Here is a 15,000-nt window from a genome sequence, read left to right on the forward strand (position 1 = left end):
CGATAGACGTCCTTTACATAAATGCATCGTCGGCTAGGTTCTATAATACCCGTCCACTTAATTTGCATACGAATACATTTCTAGCACCTATTATGTCTCCTAAAGTGACGAATGGTCAGGATTCCGTAAAATACGAGTCTTCTCATGCTACTAAGGACAAAACTCATTCACACTATGAGTATTCCGATGGGAAAAAAGGCATTACGATGCATATGGGGCCTACAAAAGGCAATGACATGTCGTATTTCGATGGTCTCTCATCCACTTACCTGAATCCTGTCCGACAGGGATTAACCTCAGTGAACTTTTGTCGTAAAAACATCTCAAAGTATTTAAATGGAATCAAGCTGTTAGTTAGTGTCAGCCTCGATGCCAATGTTTCTCGATTTCCTTTTAATTTCTTCAATATATCTGCGCTTAGTATTTTACTAGTTTTTTAACTCGTTTTATTCGTAGATTCATGGCCACGCACCAGACACGGGCTTCCAAGTACTTCCGGAACAACAGCGACCGCGGTGATATTGAAAGGTAGAACGCTTTATATAGCGCACGTTGGTGATTCCGGAGCCGCACTCGGACGATTGAATAAGGAAAGAAAACTCCAAGCGGTTCCCCTAACTGCCGACCACAAGCCCGACGTTCCTTCGGAAAAAAGTAGGATTGAGGCTGTCGGGGGAAAGGTCCTTTCTCGAAACGGTGTGCCACGCGTAGCATGGGAGAGGCCCGTCCATCATGGCCACAAGGGTCCCGTCAGAAGAAGCACTGAAAGAGAGTCGGTGCCTTTCTTGGCGATTTCAAGAGCGCTTGGTATGTGATAAAAACTCCTTTTTGTCTTTTAAACTTGAGAGCACATTTCACAAGACACAGTTGACAGCAGAAGAATGGGGGGCATGACTTACCGGAGAGAATATGGGTTTGCTAGACTCGACAAGATGGTGGATGGAGGCCGGTTTTTTGTAAACGGCGTTGCATGTCATTTCTATTTCGGCCAATTTCAGTACATGAAGGCGGTACAGGGTCCAGCTGTTCGAAAGCCGATTAACACTAATCCACGATTAAATCCAACCCAGGCTTCAATTTTTCTCGTTAAAAAAGTAATTTTATGATGAACAGAAGCCAAAGTCTAAAACTCGTGGTTCGCGTGTTTCAACAAGGGTTCCAAACACCTCGAAACAATAAAAGCACTCCGCCTAGGGCGTCGTGCGTCATCTGTTTCTCGGTGTTTGGAACCCCTTATGAAACACTCGCACTCGTTTTTGACATATTACATGTAAGTCTGATTGCTGAACATTATTTATTGTTTTACTGGTGTCTGTAGGTGATCTGTGGAGTTTTAACTATTATCGGAGCGAGTTCATAGTCTCCCCAGTACCCGATGTCCGAGTTTATAAAATAACTCCTGGGATGGAAAAATTTCTAGTTATTGCATCAGATGGACTTTGGGGAGTGATGAGAGTCGAGGAGGTGGTTAAATTTGTTTACAACTTCGACAAAGACGACATTTGCAATATGGGCGACGTGTCTCACAGGTACGCACCGGTGTTAGGTGGGTTCAAAGCCTCGTTAATATGCTCGGCCAGGCCCCAGGAGTTCAATGGCCTGATAACTTCTTCCCGTGAATAGTGTTTTCACGTGACGTCACGGCGGCCATGTTGATGTCCCTAAACAAAGGAATGGCGGCCATGTTGGTGTCTCCAACTAATCCTCCGGGAATCGAGCTCTATTATCATGCAAACGCTTTCTTTTTTTTCGGTGAAAAAACAAAGTTTGCTGATCACGCGAGTGAAAACACTCTGTAGGTCACTATCCATAGAATAAAATACACTTCAGTTAAGCATTAGCCATCATTTTCTTACATACCTTTTAACTAGATGTTTCCCGGCTTAGAGTGTTCATATTCACAGTTACGAAGGGAAGTACTGAAATCTTTGCAGAGGTTAAAACTGACCGATAGTGACTTATCGACCGGATAAAGTTATCAGGCCTTTGAACTGGGGCAAGATTATGACGTCTTTCACCAGCTTAGAGCTGAGAAGGTCAAGTAATAAAAGTGCACCTGAGCTTAAACACGAAGACGCACTATAAAAGGGGTCGCTGTACGCACTTCTTTTGTTCGAATTAATTTAAGCACGACTGATTAATTATCCAAGAATAGATGGTGATCAACAAACAGCAGCACAGGGACGGAAGCCCTAAAAGATATTTCTAGCGCGAGAAAAAGCGACTGGGGATTAAATAAAGAACGACAGATAACGGACGGACAGATTGCTATAAGGGGCTTTTTTATTGCATAAATTATGACAGAGCTTCGTATGCGTCCACGGTGGATTGATAAATCATTTGCATGTGCCTACGGTACCACGCCTTTTATAGTGCGTCTTCGTGTTTAACGTTTTCGATACATCAGTACACTTTTGGCTTTTTGCGAACGGTTTGCAATTTCACTATCAGATTATCAGAAGCGCGGGTCCAAACTGCATTTCCTTACAAAATTCTTGAAATCGGTGATGCATGTTAGATGTTCGGAAAATCGCAACAATAAACATTTGAGTGTAAAACGAAAGTAATGGTGCTTTTTCCAAGGGATCAACCGAATCAATATTCAACCGGTCTTCCTTATTAATTAATTTTTCTTGTGATGCATTACTGATTTTTATCTGTTGCTATTCACACGGGCAATCCCTAAGGAGAAAATCTCTCTCCTGGGGGTGAATCGTTTTCTTTTTCTTCTCCCATTTTACCGTAAAGTAATCTATGATTTTACGCGCAAAGCGATGCAGTTGTGGTCGACGACGAGGAGTCCCGGGGACTGGAAATACACTGACAAGAAAGTAAAACATTGCACATGCAAGGGGGGTTGTATCGCGGAGAGGGGAGTGAAATGGAAACACAGATAATTGAACCAGGCATAATACTTGCCAAACTAAAACGACTTACTGCCTTGTTTCTTGCCACTGACCGTATTTTTTGACTTCCTCAAAGGTTGATTCAACGAGCATTAGCGAGATGGCGAGAAAGAGAGTTGAGAGCTGACAATACTAGTGTTATTGTTGTACACTTCGAAGACGCAAGTCAGGCCGAACCTCCTCAGAAAATTCCCCGACTGGACACCACTCTAAACGAAGATGCTTCAGAGACAGAAACAAAAGAATCCACAGACTCATCGCAAGACAGCGATAAAACACCAAATCAAGACTCGTTATCGAGTCACAAACCTGCTCTTGTCAGGAAGTTAGCTTTTCGATGTTCGAACCCAATATCACTGAAAAATGGACAAGCTGTTCTGGCGGATACTGGGAGGGAGAAAACTGGTTTATAATGACGCACTTGTCTTCCAGGTCTTCCAGAGTGCACTTCGAGGTGGAAATGTACCTGTACCACCCCTGGTGGGTGTGGCAATTCGTCTACCCTTCCTCTCGTTCCCATTATCACTTGTAACACCATTTCCGCAAAAGCTGAATAATTAATACCATTTAAGCTCTAATCTAATCAGCTGTGAGGTTTTTCGCTTCCTTGGCAAGGTGAAGAGATATCTCAAGTCTTAACGACGTGTGAACTGATTTGCGCTTAAAGTACTACAACGCAACACCATTCCCAAGTTATCTTTTATAACGTGTAGTGGTGTGTATGTATATATTTAAAAAAAGAGGAAACATGTAGAGTTGTTAATACTCAAAACCCGTCAAAAATATGAATAACTATTAACGCGAAAAGTAGTCTTTTTTGCGGTCAAGTACTTTCTCATGCTGCTGATGCTGTGAAAATTTGATGCGCAAGTACACGTACCTGCTTTTTTTTCCAGATGTACTAGATTTTCAATCAAATGCAGCTTTCTTATAGTAATTTCCAAATAGATTAATAGAACGCAAAAAAATATCAACCAAATATGAGGATATTTAATTATTTATTAGCGAATAAATGTGTGGCAGGACCAGTAAAGAATGATGTGAACAATTACAAAATAAATAACTTTAGCTCGTTTTCTTCTTTCTTGCTGTTTGAGCCAACGCGCTCAGAAAGTCGCCCCCCTAAAGCACGGGGGATTTGCGAATACTTGTGCTCAGCTAATTAGTGCGGGAAGAACGCACAAGGATATCCCTTTCGTGCAAGTGTCACTGGTTACCACAACTGAAATCACAGAAAAGAGCATGCTAACAGACTGTTTAAAATACACTTTAGTGTACTCTAATTTGCAATAACGATTACTGAATTATTTATCAACTCAGCCATGGTATCCTCAACACTGACAACTTTCTTAAGCCTTCAACAATTAGGATAGGTTTTTATTTAAAAACAACTATTATAATAAGACCTACTGCCATCTTCTTTGTAGTAAGAAATCGGATTCTTCTTTAGTAAGAAATTGCTGCCAACGTCTAATGCTGGACTGCTTCATTTACAGCGGTTAGCTACCTGTACTACCATTCCTAACAATATAGACACTGGGTAGCACGTTTATCCCTACTTCCACGTCGATAAAAATACTTGCTGAACATAACTATATGTTAAAACTCCTGATGAAAAAGTTCACGTACAACTGCTCACAGCCCTTTCCACACAACCTTTCAGTTGAGAATAGCATACACGTTCAAATACAGAACCTGTTATTTTATACTTGTTTAATACAAAAAAAAAATTAGCAAACCAAGTTATGCTCATGGTGATATCAATTGAGGACGGTGCTTACTAATTAAAAGATATTTTTCCCCGGTTTATGATTATGCAGGAAATGTAGATCTTAACAAGTGTTATTGAAATCCAAAAAGAAAATTGGGGGTAACCACGCATGAAGGCATATTTTTCAAAGATAATTCATGAATACATGAAAGTTAGAAAGGTGAAATGCACGGTATGTGTTTGTCTCTGGACAATTCATGAATAATATTGTAAAAAGCTTTAAAATACAAAGCAATGTATGGCGTTCTTTCTCAAATTTAAGTTAAATTATTTCTCAAAAACACATGGTTACCCCCAATTTTGTTTTTGGATACCAAGCGTACCTACTAAGATCTACTTTCTCCGGATAGTTATTAACGCACAAAAATATCCCTGTATCGGTAAGCATCACCGATAGGAAACCCGAGTGTTTCGACGCGCAAAACGTATGCGCAATAACAGTATTCGGCACCGTCCTCAATTGAAGGGGCACTGTCATGCTTAATTTGCTGTTTTTATGTCAAAACTGGGAAGAAAAAAAAATTGTACCTTAGTTCACACGTAAAATATTCCTGAGAACCCACTGACAAGATATGAAATATACTTATTGCGCAAAGAGCTATTCGTAGTTAATTTTTGGCGACTTTCTGCGGACAAAATTTCCAAACTTGAAAAAACTTGTTTCAATCCCTTTCCATCCTCTCCATCCATGGATGCAAATAACAAAGAATTTCTTCAGTGCACTTCAGTTGTTATTGGCAACAAAACTACACCATCATTTTGTGATCCTGATTGATGCAAAGACGTATTTTAGTGTGTTGAAGTTTGACTGAAATAGCGTGACACTATCCCTTTAATTTTAATGATTTATTACTGCTCTCGTCCTCACAATATGAAAGGCAAGTATCATCAACTGGGTCGAGAACTTGTACAAACTTGGATCACTTAAAAAAAAGCTTTTGCAAGTGTATTTTCCGAGTGTAGCTTGGAAATGCTAGGCAAAGAACAGCGCCTATTGTAAAACACTGGAGTAAAAGTTTTACTTCATTCACCTCAAATGCGTTGAATACCCTTAATCATTACTGTTGCCACAACCCATACACGACAGTACTACACTTTCTTTAAATGTCACTGCTCAATTCATTCCGGGTCATGCAAACTCCAACCTTTCAAGTTAAAACTATTTATTCCCTTACCCCAACCTTGAACTAATCAGATATTGATAGCTATGACAACATTGTGAAAAGAAATGAAAGGTATATGAAATACAAATAAAAGATAAAACAAGAGTTAGGATCATGCTTCCATTTCATTTCACAACTAATTTTAACTCGTTTTATAGGGCATGAATAAATAAGTTGCTTTTAATGAACCTTTAGATAATTATAAATTTCCCATGCTACTGAACTGCATAATGACTGGTCTCAAGGAACACAGTTCATTTTTTTTCCCGATAATCTCAATGTTTCCCTGAGGTGCAGCCGAGGGAAAAATTGAGATTCGAGGGAAACAAAATGAACTGTTTCCCAAGGGACCAGTCATTAATTGATTTGTTATATAGCACAAAAAGAAGAACATGCAATGGCAACAGCAACGGTGGTCGTCGGTCAACATTCGCGGGTAAAAGTGCACTGTTACCCTCTGACGTCATAGATTTCGCACTGTTGCCCGCGCCGAGCCTTTTGGTGGGAAACAGTTTTATTGTTAGATATCATGTGACCTCAAAGTAACCAATGACAGTGCGTGCTGCTCGGTGAAAAAATTCAGCTATATAACAAGATGAGTTGTGCAACTGTTTTTGTTACTAAAAAAGTTAACCGCTACGTCCAGCAATCAAAAATTACATCTAGCAAGTTTTCACCTCGTTATCAGGACACATTTCTCACAAATCATATCTTAAAAAATAAACTTAATATTCAGTATTTATAATTAACAGTTTTGCATCCGTTTAAAAAAGGTACTAGGGTGGTTTTTAAACATGCGATACAAGCATAAGCAAAATACACAGACAAAAGGAATTAAGGACGGTGCCTACTAATTAAAGATATTTTTGCCCCGGTGTGTGATTATGCAGGAAATGTAGATCTTAACAAGTGTTATTGAAATCCAAAAAGAAAATTGGGGGTAACCACGCATTTTTCAAAGATAATTCATGAATAATATTTGTAAAAAGCTTTAAAATACAAAGCAATGTATGGCGTTCTTTCTCAAATTGAAGCTTAATTATCTCTCAAAAATGCATGGTTACCCCCAATTTTCTTTTCGAATACCAAGAGTACTTACTAAGATCTACTTTCTCCGGATAGTTTTAAACTGAGCAAAAATATCACTGTATTAGTAAAAATCACCGATAGGAAATCCGAGTATCTGGAGATGCGCAGAACGGTACAAATAACTGAACTTTGGGTATGTTAGTGCTTATGCTTGTGGCACTTCAGGAAAACCAGTCTTCACTGCCAAAACTGAAACACTACAAATTCTTGAAAAGCAGCTTTCCATGGTGATGACCAAGGATTGTTATGCTCCAGAGCAAGCACGACCAGCATGCTGCTATCCGCGATCAGTTTGACTTCACTTTAGTTGGTGGAGAAGGATGAGAAGGTTCAGCTAAAGCTGAAAAAAACAAAAACAAAAGTACTTTGTAAGAAACATGACAAAAGCTGTTATGTTACTGATTACAAGGAGTACAATTCCGGTCTGCATTATGCAGTGAAAACGTTAATGCTTACAAGGTAAGGTAAAGTCTCTGCTTACGAGCCAGAAGGCTCATCAGGCCGGCGCTTATCTCAGGTTTCTGTAGCATGAAGCGACTAGGAGTATTTATACTCCCCCCTGGATGGGATGCTAGTCCATCGCAGGGTTACCCCCAGCATTAAATTCGCCGGTACCCATTTATACACCTGGGTGGAGAGAGGCACCGAGGGAGTAAAGTGTCTTGCCCAAGAACACAACACAATGTCCCCGGCCAGGACCCGAACCCGGACAACTCGATCCAGAATCGAGCACTCTAACCATGAGGCCACCGCGCCTCCCACCATACATACATAATGCATACAAGAAAGAGGTGCATTTGCATCCTTCTTACACTTTTCGACAAACCCTCGTTCTTACTTCCCATAATCTTTGACCTATGCCTTGGAAAGGGGAGTATTGTTAGGGTTTTACACAGAAGGTTATCAGAGTTAGCAACCAGGCAATTGCCATGTTAAACATCCAGTCAATTGCCCACTGACAGGTCCTCAATGACAGGTCCCCTTAGGGTATGGATGGCTTCTAATAGTCAAGGTTCCTTTTTTCCAAAGATGGGCATCCCAAACCATTAAACTTTATTAGTTTACAAACACAGATGACAGGCAAGGTAGGGCATCTTCCTGTTGTACATGTTCTAAAAGTTGAAAAAAACGAATGTTTACCAATAGTCCTGGAGACGAGTTTGAGAAATTCGTCCAGTATGATGACAGGGAAACTGAAGTAAAGAACTGCTTCCCATTCCTCCAAATTTAAAGGTGTAATACGGAAAATGGTCTGAAAGAAAACCAACACTAATGCATAAATAATAATAAATAATAATAATAATAATAATGAATCAAGGGTTAATGGCTAAAGAAAACTGTGGTGCAGAGTTGATGGGGAGGGAAACAAAACTTTGGTTTTATCAAACAAATCAACAGCTAAAAGAAAAATTTGTGAGTATGTTTCAAGCATTGACCCTTTCGTCAGTGCAAATAATGATAAGCAGTTTCAGTTTATTTTTGCCACAATTCTCAGTATCAATGACAATATTATAATATGCTTTTTAAGACATTTAGTGGCGAGGAAACTCATAAAGGAACCAGATGAAATGACAATTTCCTGTACCTCAACTATAGTCATTAGTACCGTGTAATGCACCCATGGGAAGGATAGGATACAAGTTGCCTGGCAAGGGGGTAAAAGGACAACTGAAAAATCAGATTTGAACCTATGACCTCTGTGTAACACCGGTGAGACGCTCTACACAATGAGCAACTGGAACTCCTAGGGAGGTCTCTCATTTATCTAGGTCTTGAATCTTAAGGTCCGACCCACCTCCCCCAGGAGTTCTATTAGCTCAATGCGTAGAGCATCCGACTGGTGGTATGGAGGTCGTAGGTTCGATTCCTGCCAAGGACTCAGTTGTCTCTCTGTTGTCCTTTTGCCTGTTACCAAGCTGCAGCAAAATTGTATCCTCTGTAGTCATTAGTTCCACTCCCATTAAAAAAATACCCACCCAATCATGTAATTCAAAGAGCGAAGTTGTTTACAAGTAGCAACTTCATTATTACCAGTACTTACGTTAGTAATCTTGAAATAGAGAATGACAAAATGCATGATAAATGAAGCAGCGATGGCTGTTATAAGGGATGGGTTCCGCCACGGTGGCATTACAAACAAGCTCTGGTTTTCACTCAAGCTAAAATAAAGAAAAATGTCAACAATTCACCTATCAACAATTCAAGGGAATATAACATTTTAAGAAAACGAATGCTGAAAATACATGACAAGTGAAATAAAGTTATTGGTAGGATTCAGGACAATCAATTGACAGTTTACAGGAGTAAGGAATTCTATAAGATTTTAACTAACCTGTTTAAGGCATTGAACATTTCTATTGTGACCAGGACTGAAAGTGCCATAGTCATTGGATGAAGATCGCTAAAAACTTCGCATTTTACACCAACAAAACTTGAAGGGTCACTTGCACACTGCATGTGATGTGTCTACAAAACATAAATTACATGAAGTTGAGACTAACTGAATCGAACACCAATGTCAGAGCAATGTTATTGCAGACATCATGCAACAAAGTCATGGCAAAGAGGTAATCAGAGCTCATCAATTTGCTAGAGCTATACATGTACCTGCCTTAATCAAACACTAGGGTGCTTGGATAAACCGTAATACTGCCACTTACTAGTTGGTAATAAGTTAATTTAGGCCCCTGTTCGTAATACATGAACCACCAAGCAGAGGCCGCAACAGTAGCCACACCAACATAGATTCCAATTGCCATGTATCTGAAGAAGAGCCAGCCACTAATAAGAGCTTCCTTGGCTTTGCGCGGTGGCTTCATCATGATGTCTACGTCAGGAGGGTTGAAGCTAAGTGCTGTGGCAGGAGGTCCATCAGTCATAAGATTTACCCATAACAACTGCACAGGGATGAGAGCTTCAGGCATTCCAAGGGCAGCTGTTAGGAAAATGCTGAAATACATTGGAGAAGTTATTTTAACAACAAAACCGAATATACATATATATATATAGTGAGTCTCTCAGGCCAACAAAGGTGTCACCACGTCAGGAGGATCTGCAAGATTCCTAGTCCAAACTGAAGAAGGTCTTTGACCGAAACGTTTTAGTAAATTTTTAATTTTTTAACTTTTTAACGTCAGAAGTTGTCCGTCCTCGCTTCCTTTTTACTCACTATATATATATATATATATATATATATAGATACGTAGACTTGAACTAGGTCAAAAACATTGGTCAATGTTTTTGACCTAGTTCAAGTCTACGTATCTATTCAAAGCTCTGGTAAACCCATTGAGCACTTTTAGCTGATGATCAATTTATCACGTCATTTCATTTTATATATATATATATTACAATTTGTTTTTTTTGAGTAGAACATATTTCGTAGAGCATTCAACTCAATCGATTGAGGAGCAATAACTATGACTTCACAGAAGTTTAGGTTTCACGAGTAACCATCGGTTTAATGTATTAAGACAATGGTTACTCGTGAAACCTAAACTTCTGTGAAGTCATATAATATAAATTATATATTTTTTAAAATGGATATGTGATTTCATATATTTGAACAGCAAATTAGAATGAAGTGAAAGTGGGAAAGATCATCACAGTTAGTCCAGCAACTTAAAAGGGGCTGTGTCACAAAATTCGTGAAATTTGACGACTAGAAACTGACAATCAAAATCAAGCAAAACATAAAAAATAAGTACTTATAACATTGAGGGAAGATTTGAATAAAACAGCAAATTCATTGAGGGAAGATTTGAATAAAACAGCAAATTCAAAAGTCGTATGCAGGGATGGGCAAAATTGAAGAGGGTTAAACTGGATTGTGATTGGCATTTTTGAAAACTGTTCAGAGTTTTTCAAAGTTGATCTCTGTTGTTTGTAACTTTAATTATGTATGCTTGACAGAAATGTTTTCGTCACAAAGCTTTGGTTTGTGCTGTTAAAAGTAGTTTCTGAGTTAATGTTAAGTTGTATGGTGAGAAGAAGCTACAACAAGTTGCAAAATTGTTTAGACACTTCCATTAAAATACACCTTTTCTAGCTTCCAATACCAGCCGTATCTAGAATTTAAACTTTTCCCACTTCCCTTCCCCTCTCCCCCTTTCAATGTTGACTGCTTAAGTTTGCAACATTTTTTTTGTCTTGCTAGAACACTGATAAGGGAGGAGGGTGAAGTGCCTCTACTATTTTTGCAACTTGTTGTAGTAAATGGTAAATGGAAACAAAATTAATTGCACTGCTGTGACACAGCCCCTTTAAGTAGTTATAAGGGAAGCCCCCCCCCCCCCTCCTCCACCCAAAAAAAAAAGTCTTGAATGGGATTCGAATCCATGACCACCCAGTGTTCTCACCAGGCCATACCCTTGCAGGAATCCAACAAGAAAAATAGAAATTGCACATTTGAAGTGATGCAAATGCACCCACTTGAGTGCACAAGGATGCTGGGGAAGCATGCCCTCAGACTGCCCCCCCCCCCCCCCCCCCCCTAAGGGCTCAAATTCTACCTTCCTTTGTTTAGGAATGCCTTGCCAATTTTAGCACCACTTACTACAGGACATTGCAATTACCTGACAACTTCTCCAATGTTTGAGGAAATCAAGTAACGGATAAACTGTTTGGTGTTATCGTAAATAGACCTTCCCTCCTCCACAGCTGCCACAATGGTTGAAAAGTTGTCATCTGCCAATACCATTTCTGTCATTTGATTAAGGAACCTCTCATTCAACAGCACCAGCTGAACACCATTAAGTGAGCAATCAGACAGTCAACGTCCTCCCAGTAAAAATGCAGACAGTGTCCAGCATGATGACTGATCGTTAACCAAGAGAAAACCTCTTGAAAAACTACAGAACAACATGCATAGGACAAAGTCAACCATTAGGACTCAGAGAATGGATAGTGTTACATCACTTTGCCCCTTTGCAAGTTGCTTGTTTAATTGTGGATAGCATTAAAACCACTTGCAAGGTGAGGAATGCTAAGAACACATCTAACCATGTTTAACCACTATTGTGATTGTGAAACTAGCAACAGCTAAAATTTCACTGCTATGGCGACTTCATTTTTGTGCAATTGATTGGTTCTTTATTATGAAAAAGGATACCAGAAGCAGATTTTGCCACAGCTGTACCAGACCCCATGGCCACTCCAATCTCAGCTTTCTTCAGTGCTGGAGCATCATTCACTCCATCCCCAGTCATGGCTGAAATTTCACCTTCAGCTTGAAGATATTCAACAATCTTGCTCTTATGAGATGGTTCAACCCGTGAAAACAATCTGAAAAAAACAAAAAACATAAACAAAGTGACAACCAACAGCTGCAATAACTGATGTTGAGAGGAGCAATCATATCGTTGAAAACCTTCAATATTATTGGTACGACTCTATGGATAGAAAAATGAACCCAAGAGTCACTATGCAGCTTCTACAATAAGTTGAAGTTTGCCAATCTTTGTGATAGAGATTCCACAAAAAAAAGCAAAATTACCTGGCATTTAAACAAGCTATCCTCTGCTCTTCTGATGTTAACTCATCAAATTCACGGCCAGAGTAAGACAGACCTAAGGACCAAATACAAACAATCAACATGAACAGAAAACTACAAATTTAGTATAAATACAATGCCATCTGAGCTTTGCTTGATTGATACCTGTTGTGTCTTCATCTTGTCCAAAAATGCCAATTCTTCTGCAGATAGCTTCAGCTGTAGCCTTTATACCAGTAAAACAAAATTAATATTATTGTCTTCAGCCAATACAGTTTATTTAAATGACAAACTTCAACTATTCTTTTGTATGGATCTGACCTTAAAATTAAACAGTGATGCAGAGTATGAAAGAATAATAACATTTTTCTATTTTTATTCCTTATTCTAAGGCAATGGTCAATGCATTGGTGGTAACCTGACACAAATAATGTATGATAGATGTTAAGTAATAAAGTAATGTGAAAATATTGAAGGGCCGCAGCCAGGATGGAACATAGTTAAAATTTAAAAAACGATCTCTGGCTAAAATGATTAAAAAACTACGAGCTTTCGACTGCCCGAACTGCAGTCTTCGACGGGTAAAATGAATGATAAGAAATCGATGAGAAAATTTAAATAAAAACGTAAAACGTAAATTGCAAATTTTGCAAATTGCAAAATTTACGTAATTACAATTTACGTTTTTATTTAAATTTTCTCATCGATTTCTTATCATTCATTTTACCCGTCGAAGACTGCAGTTCGGGCAGTCGAAAGCTCGTAGTTTTTTTAATCATTATTTTTAGCCAGAGATCGTTTTTTAAATTTTAACAATAAAGTAATGGTTTGTCCGGTTATGTGTCACTTTTGACCAGTGAAACGTTGGCGGTTGTGTCCTGAATAAATTTAAATAAAAGTTTGGGCGTCCACCTATAAAACTAACCTTGTTCGTCTGGTAAAATTGCAGAAAAGAGTGGTGAGAATCATAGATAAATCTCATTTTAATGCTCATTCTGACCCTATATTTAAGAAACTTGGAATCCTAAAATTCCATGATCTTAACCTGTTACAACTTGGTCAATTCATGTTCTCCTATCAAATTCGAACTCTTCCTCCCAAGTTAGCTAGCAAATTCACTCTAAACAGTCAAATTCACACATATTATTCGAGAAACTCTCATGCATTTCGTCTGCCTTTCTGTCGGACTAACATTAAACAATTTTCTGTTTTCTATCAGGGACCTAAATTTTACAATTCTCTTGACATTGATATAATGAATTCTTCCTCAACAGCTTCCTTCAAGAAAGCACTTAAGTCATTCTTTTTTAACAACTATTCTGAAAATTAAGTATTTTGTTCTTCCTGTGTCAAATTGTTTTCACCCTGTAATTTTACTTTCACAACTGTTTACATATTTCAACACCTTAATTAAATGACTAAGTGTTTGTAATTGTATGCTTCATTACCAACTTGTAAGTTTAAACTGTTTTTAATTTCCGTTCATTACTTTATATTTCAACACGTTAAATAACTAAATGTTTGTAACAATTGTATTCTCCGTTGCCAACTTGCATGTCAACAATAGATAGATACTTTTACTTGGGGAGGCCTAATTTACATAAGCTTAGTAGTTTCTTTTAGGCCTCCTCGCCACCAATGTAATTCAATAATTTTTCTTTCCATCTTCTCTTTTTTGATTGTTAATATTTGTATTTTAATTTCTTCTTTCTGTGGCAAAAAATAAATAAATAAAAATAAAAAAATGTTTTGTTCATGGGCTCTTGAAGTTTTTAGGTTTTTCCTTGACTGGCCTAATGACGTCTCTGCTCATTTTGCAATGGAGACAAAAAAAATCAAAGTTAACAAGTTTGGAAGGAGGTAAATTACCGCCCAGGAGTTGCTTTAGATCAAGATTTCAAATGCTCCTTGAAACAACAAGGAAGAGCATGCGTGCAGAATGCCCTAGACGCAGAAATACATGTATTTCCTCTTCAATCTTTCTAGTTTCACTTCGGCTTCACATATATTTTCAGTTTTCTTGCAGTTGCTGAATCATCTATCTCTTCTGTTCTAATCTTCCTTGCTTCTCAGTAATAATGTACCTTTCAAGAGGAGTTTTTTTTGTTGCATGAAGTCTTTTCTTTGGTCTTTCTAGTATCTTGCTCATCATTATCGTTTAAAGAAAGTCACTTTTCAGACAAGCCCAGGCCTTCGGATGATCTGAAGTAGAGCTACATAGATCAATCCTTTCAACAGGTTTGTTCTTAACATTTGTTTACAACCCCTCGAACAATCTGGTGTAGCTTTAATCAAGAAAAATTCGTTCCTTTGATATGTTTTGACGAAGAAACAGCAATTCTGAAGCACATGAGATTGTCATTCAACACAACATGCTTGCCTTCGTCATTTTGGTCAAGTACACTAAATTCCATATACACTGTATCATGTCTTTGGAAACTCATGGGGAGATAGATGGTTATAACTCTTCAAGACTCCAAGACAGATTCATAAACATCTCTGCTCTCATGGAAAACCTGAAAACTTCAAGAGCATGTAAACAAAACATGCTGGTATGCCGCCAAAAATTTTGTCAATTTC

General features: G+C 38.4%; 2 protein-coding genes across 2 annotated transcripts in view; one reads left to right on the forward strand and one right to left on the reverse strand.

Moving 5' to 3' along the window:
• LOC137974744 (protein phosphatase 1D-like) overlaps nucleotides 1–3,754 on the forward strand; it is a 7,223-nt gene extending 3,469 nt beyond the window's left edge. Inside the window, exons 2-4 of the mRNA XM_068821706.1 lie at nucleotides 457–807; nucleotides 1,319–1,529; nucleotides 2,983–3,754. Coding sequence (XP_068677807.1) covers nucleotides 457–807; nucleotides 1,319–1,529; nucleotides 2,983–3,319 — 899 coding nt within the window. The 3' untranslated portion in view covers nucleotides 3,320–3,754. The remainder of the gene's footprint in view (nucleotides 1–456; nucleotides 808–1,318; nucleotides 1,530–2,982) is intronic.
• Nucleotides 3,755–3,887: 133 nt separating this feature from the next.
• Nucleotides 3,888–15,000, reverse strand: part of LOC137974742 (calcium-transporting ATPase sarcoplasmic/endoplasmic reticulum type-like) — a 27,588-nt gene continuing 16,475 nt past the window's right edge. The window contains 9 exon segments of the mRNA XM_068821701.1: nucleotides 3,888–7,269; nucleotides 8,070–8,181; nucleotides 8,971–9,088; nucleotides 9,262–9,395; nucleotides 9,590–9,878; nucleotides 11,504–11,630; nucleotides 12,040–12,212; nucleotides 12,424–12,496; nucleotides 12,586–12,646. Of these exon segments, the coding sequence (XP_068677802.1) occupies nucleotides 7,217–7,269; nucleotides 8,070–8,181; nucleotides 8,971–9,088; nucleotides 9,262–9,395; nucleotides 9,590–9,878; nucleotides 11,504–11,630; nucleotides 12,040–12,212; nucleotides 12,424–12,496; nucleotides 12,586–12,646 (1,140 nt within the window). The 3' untranslated portion in view covers nucleotides 3,888–7,216.

This window comes from Montipora foliosa, chromosome 11 (assembly GCF_036669935.1).
Source record: "Montipora foliosa isolate CH-2021 chromosome 11, ASM3666993v2, whole genome shotgun sequence".
Taxonomy (NCBI): Eukaryota; Metazoa; Cnidaria; class Anthozoa; order Scleractinia; family Acroporidae; genus Montipora; species Montipora foliosa.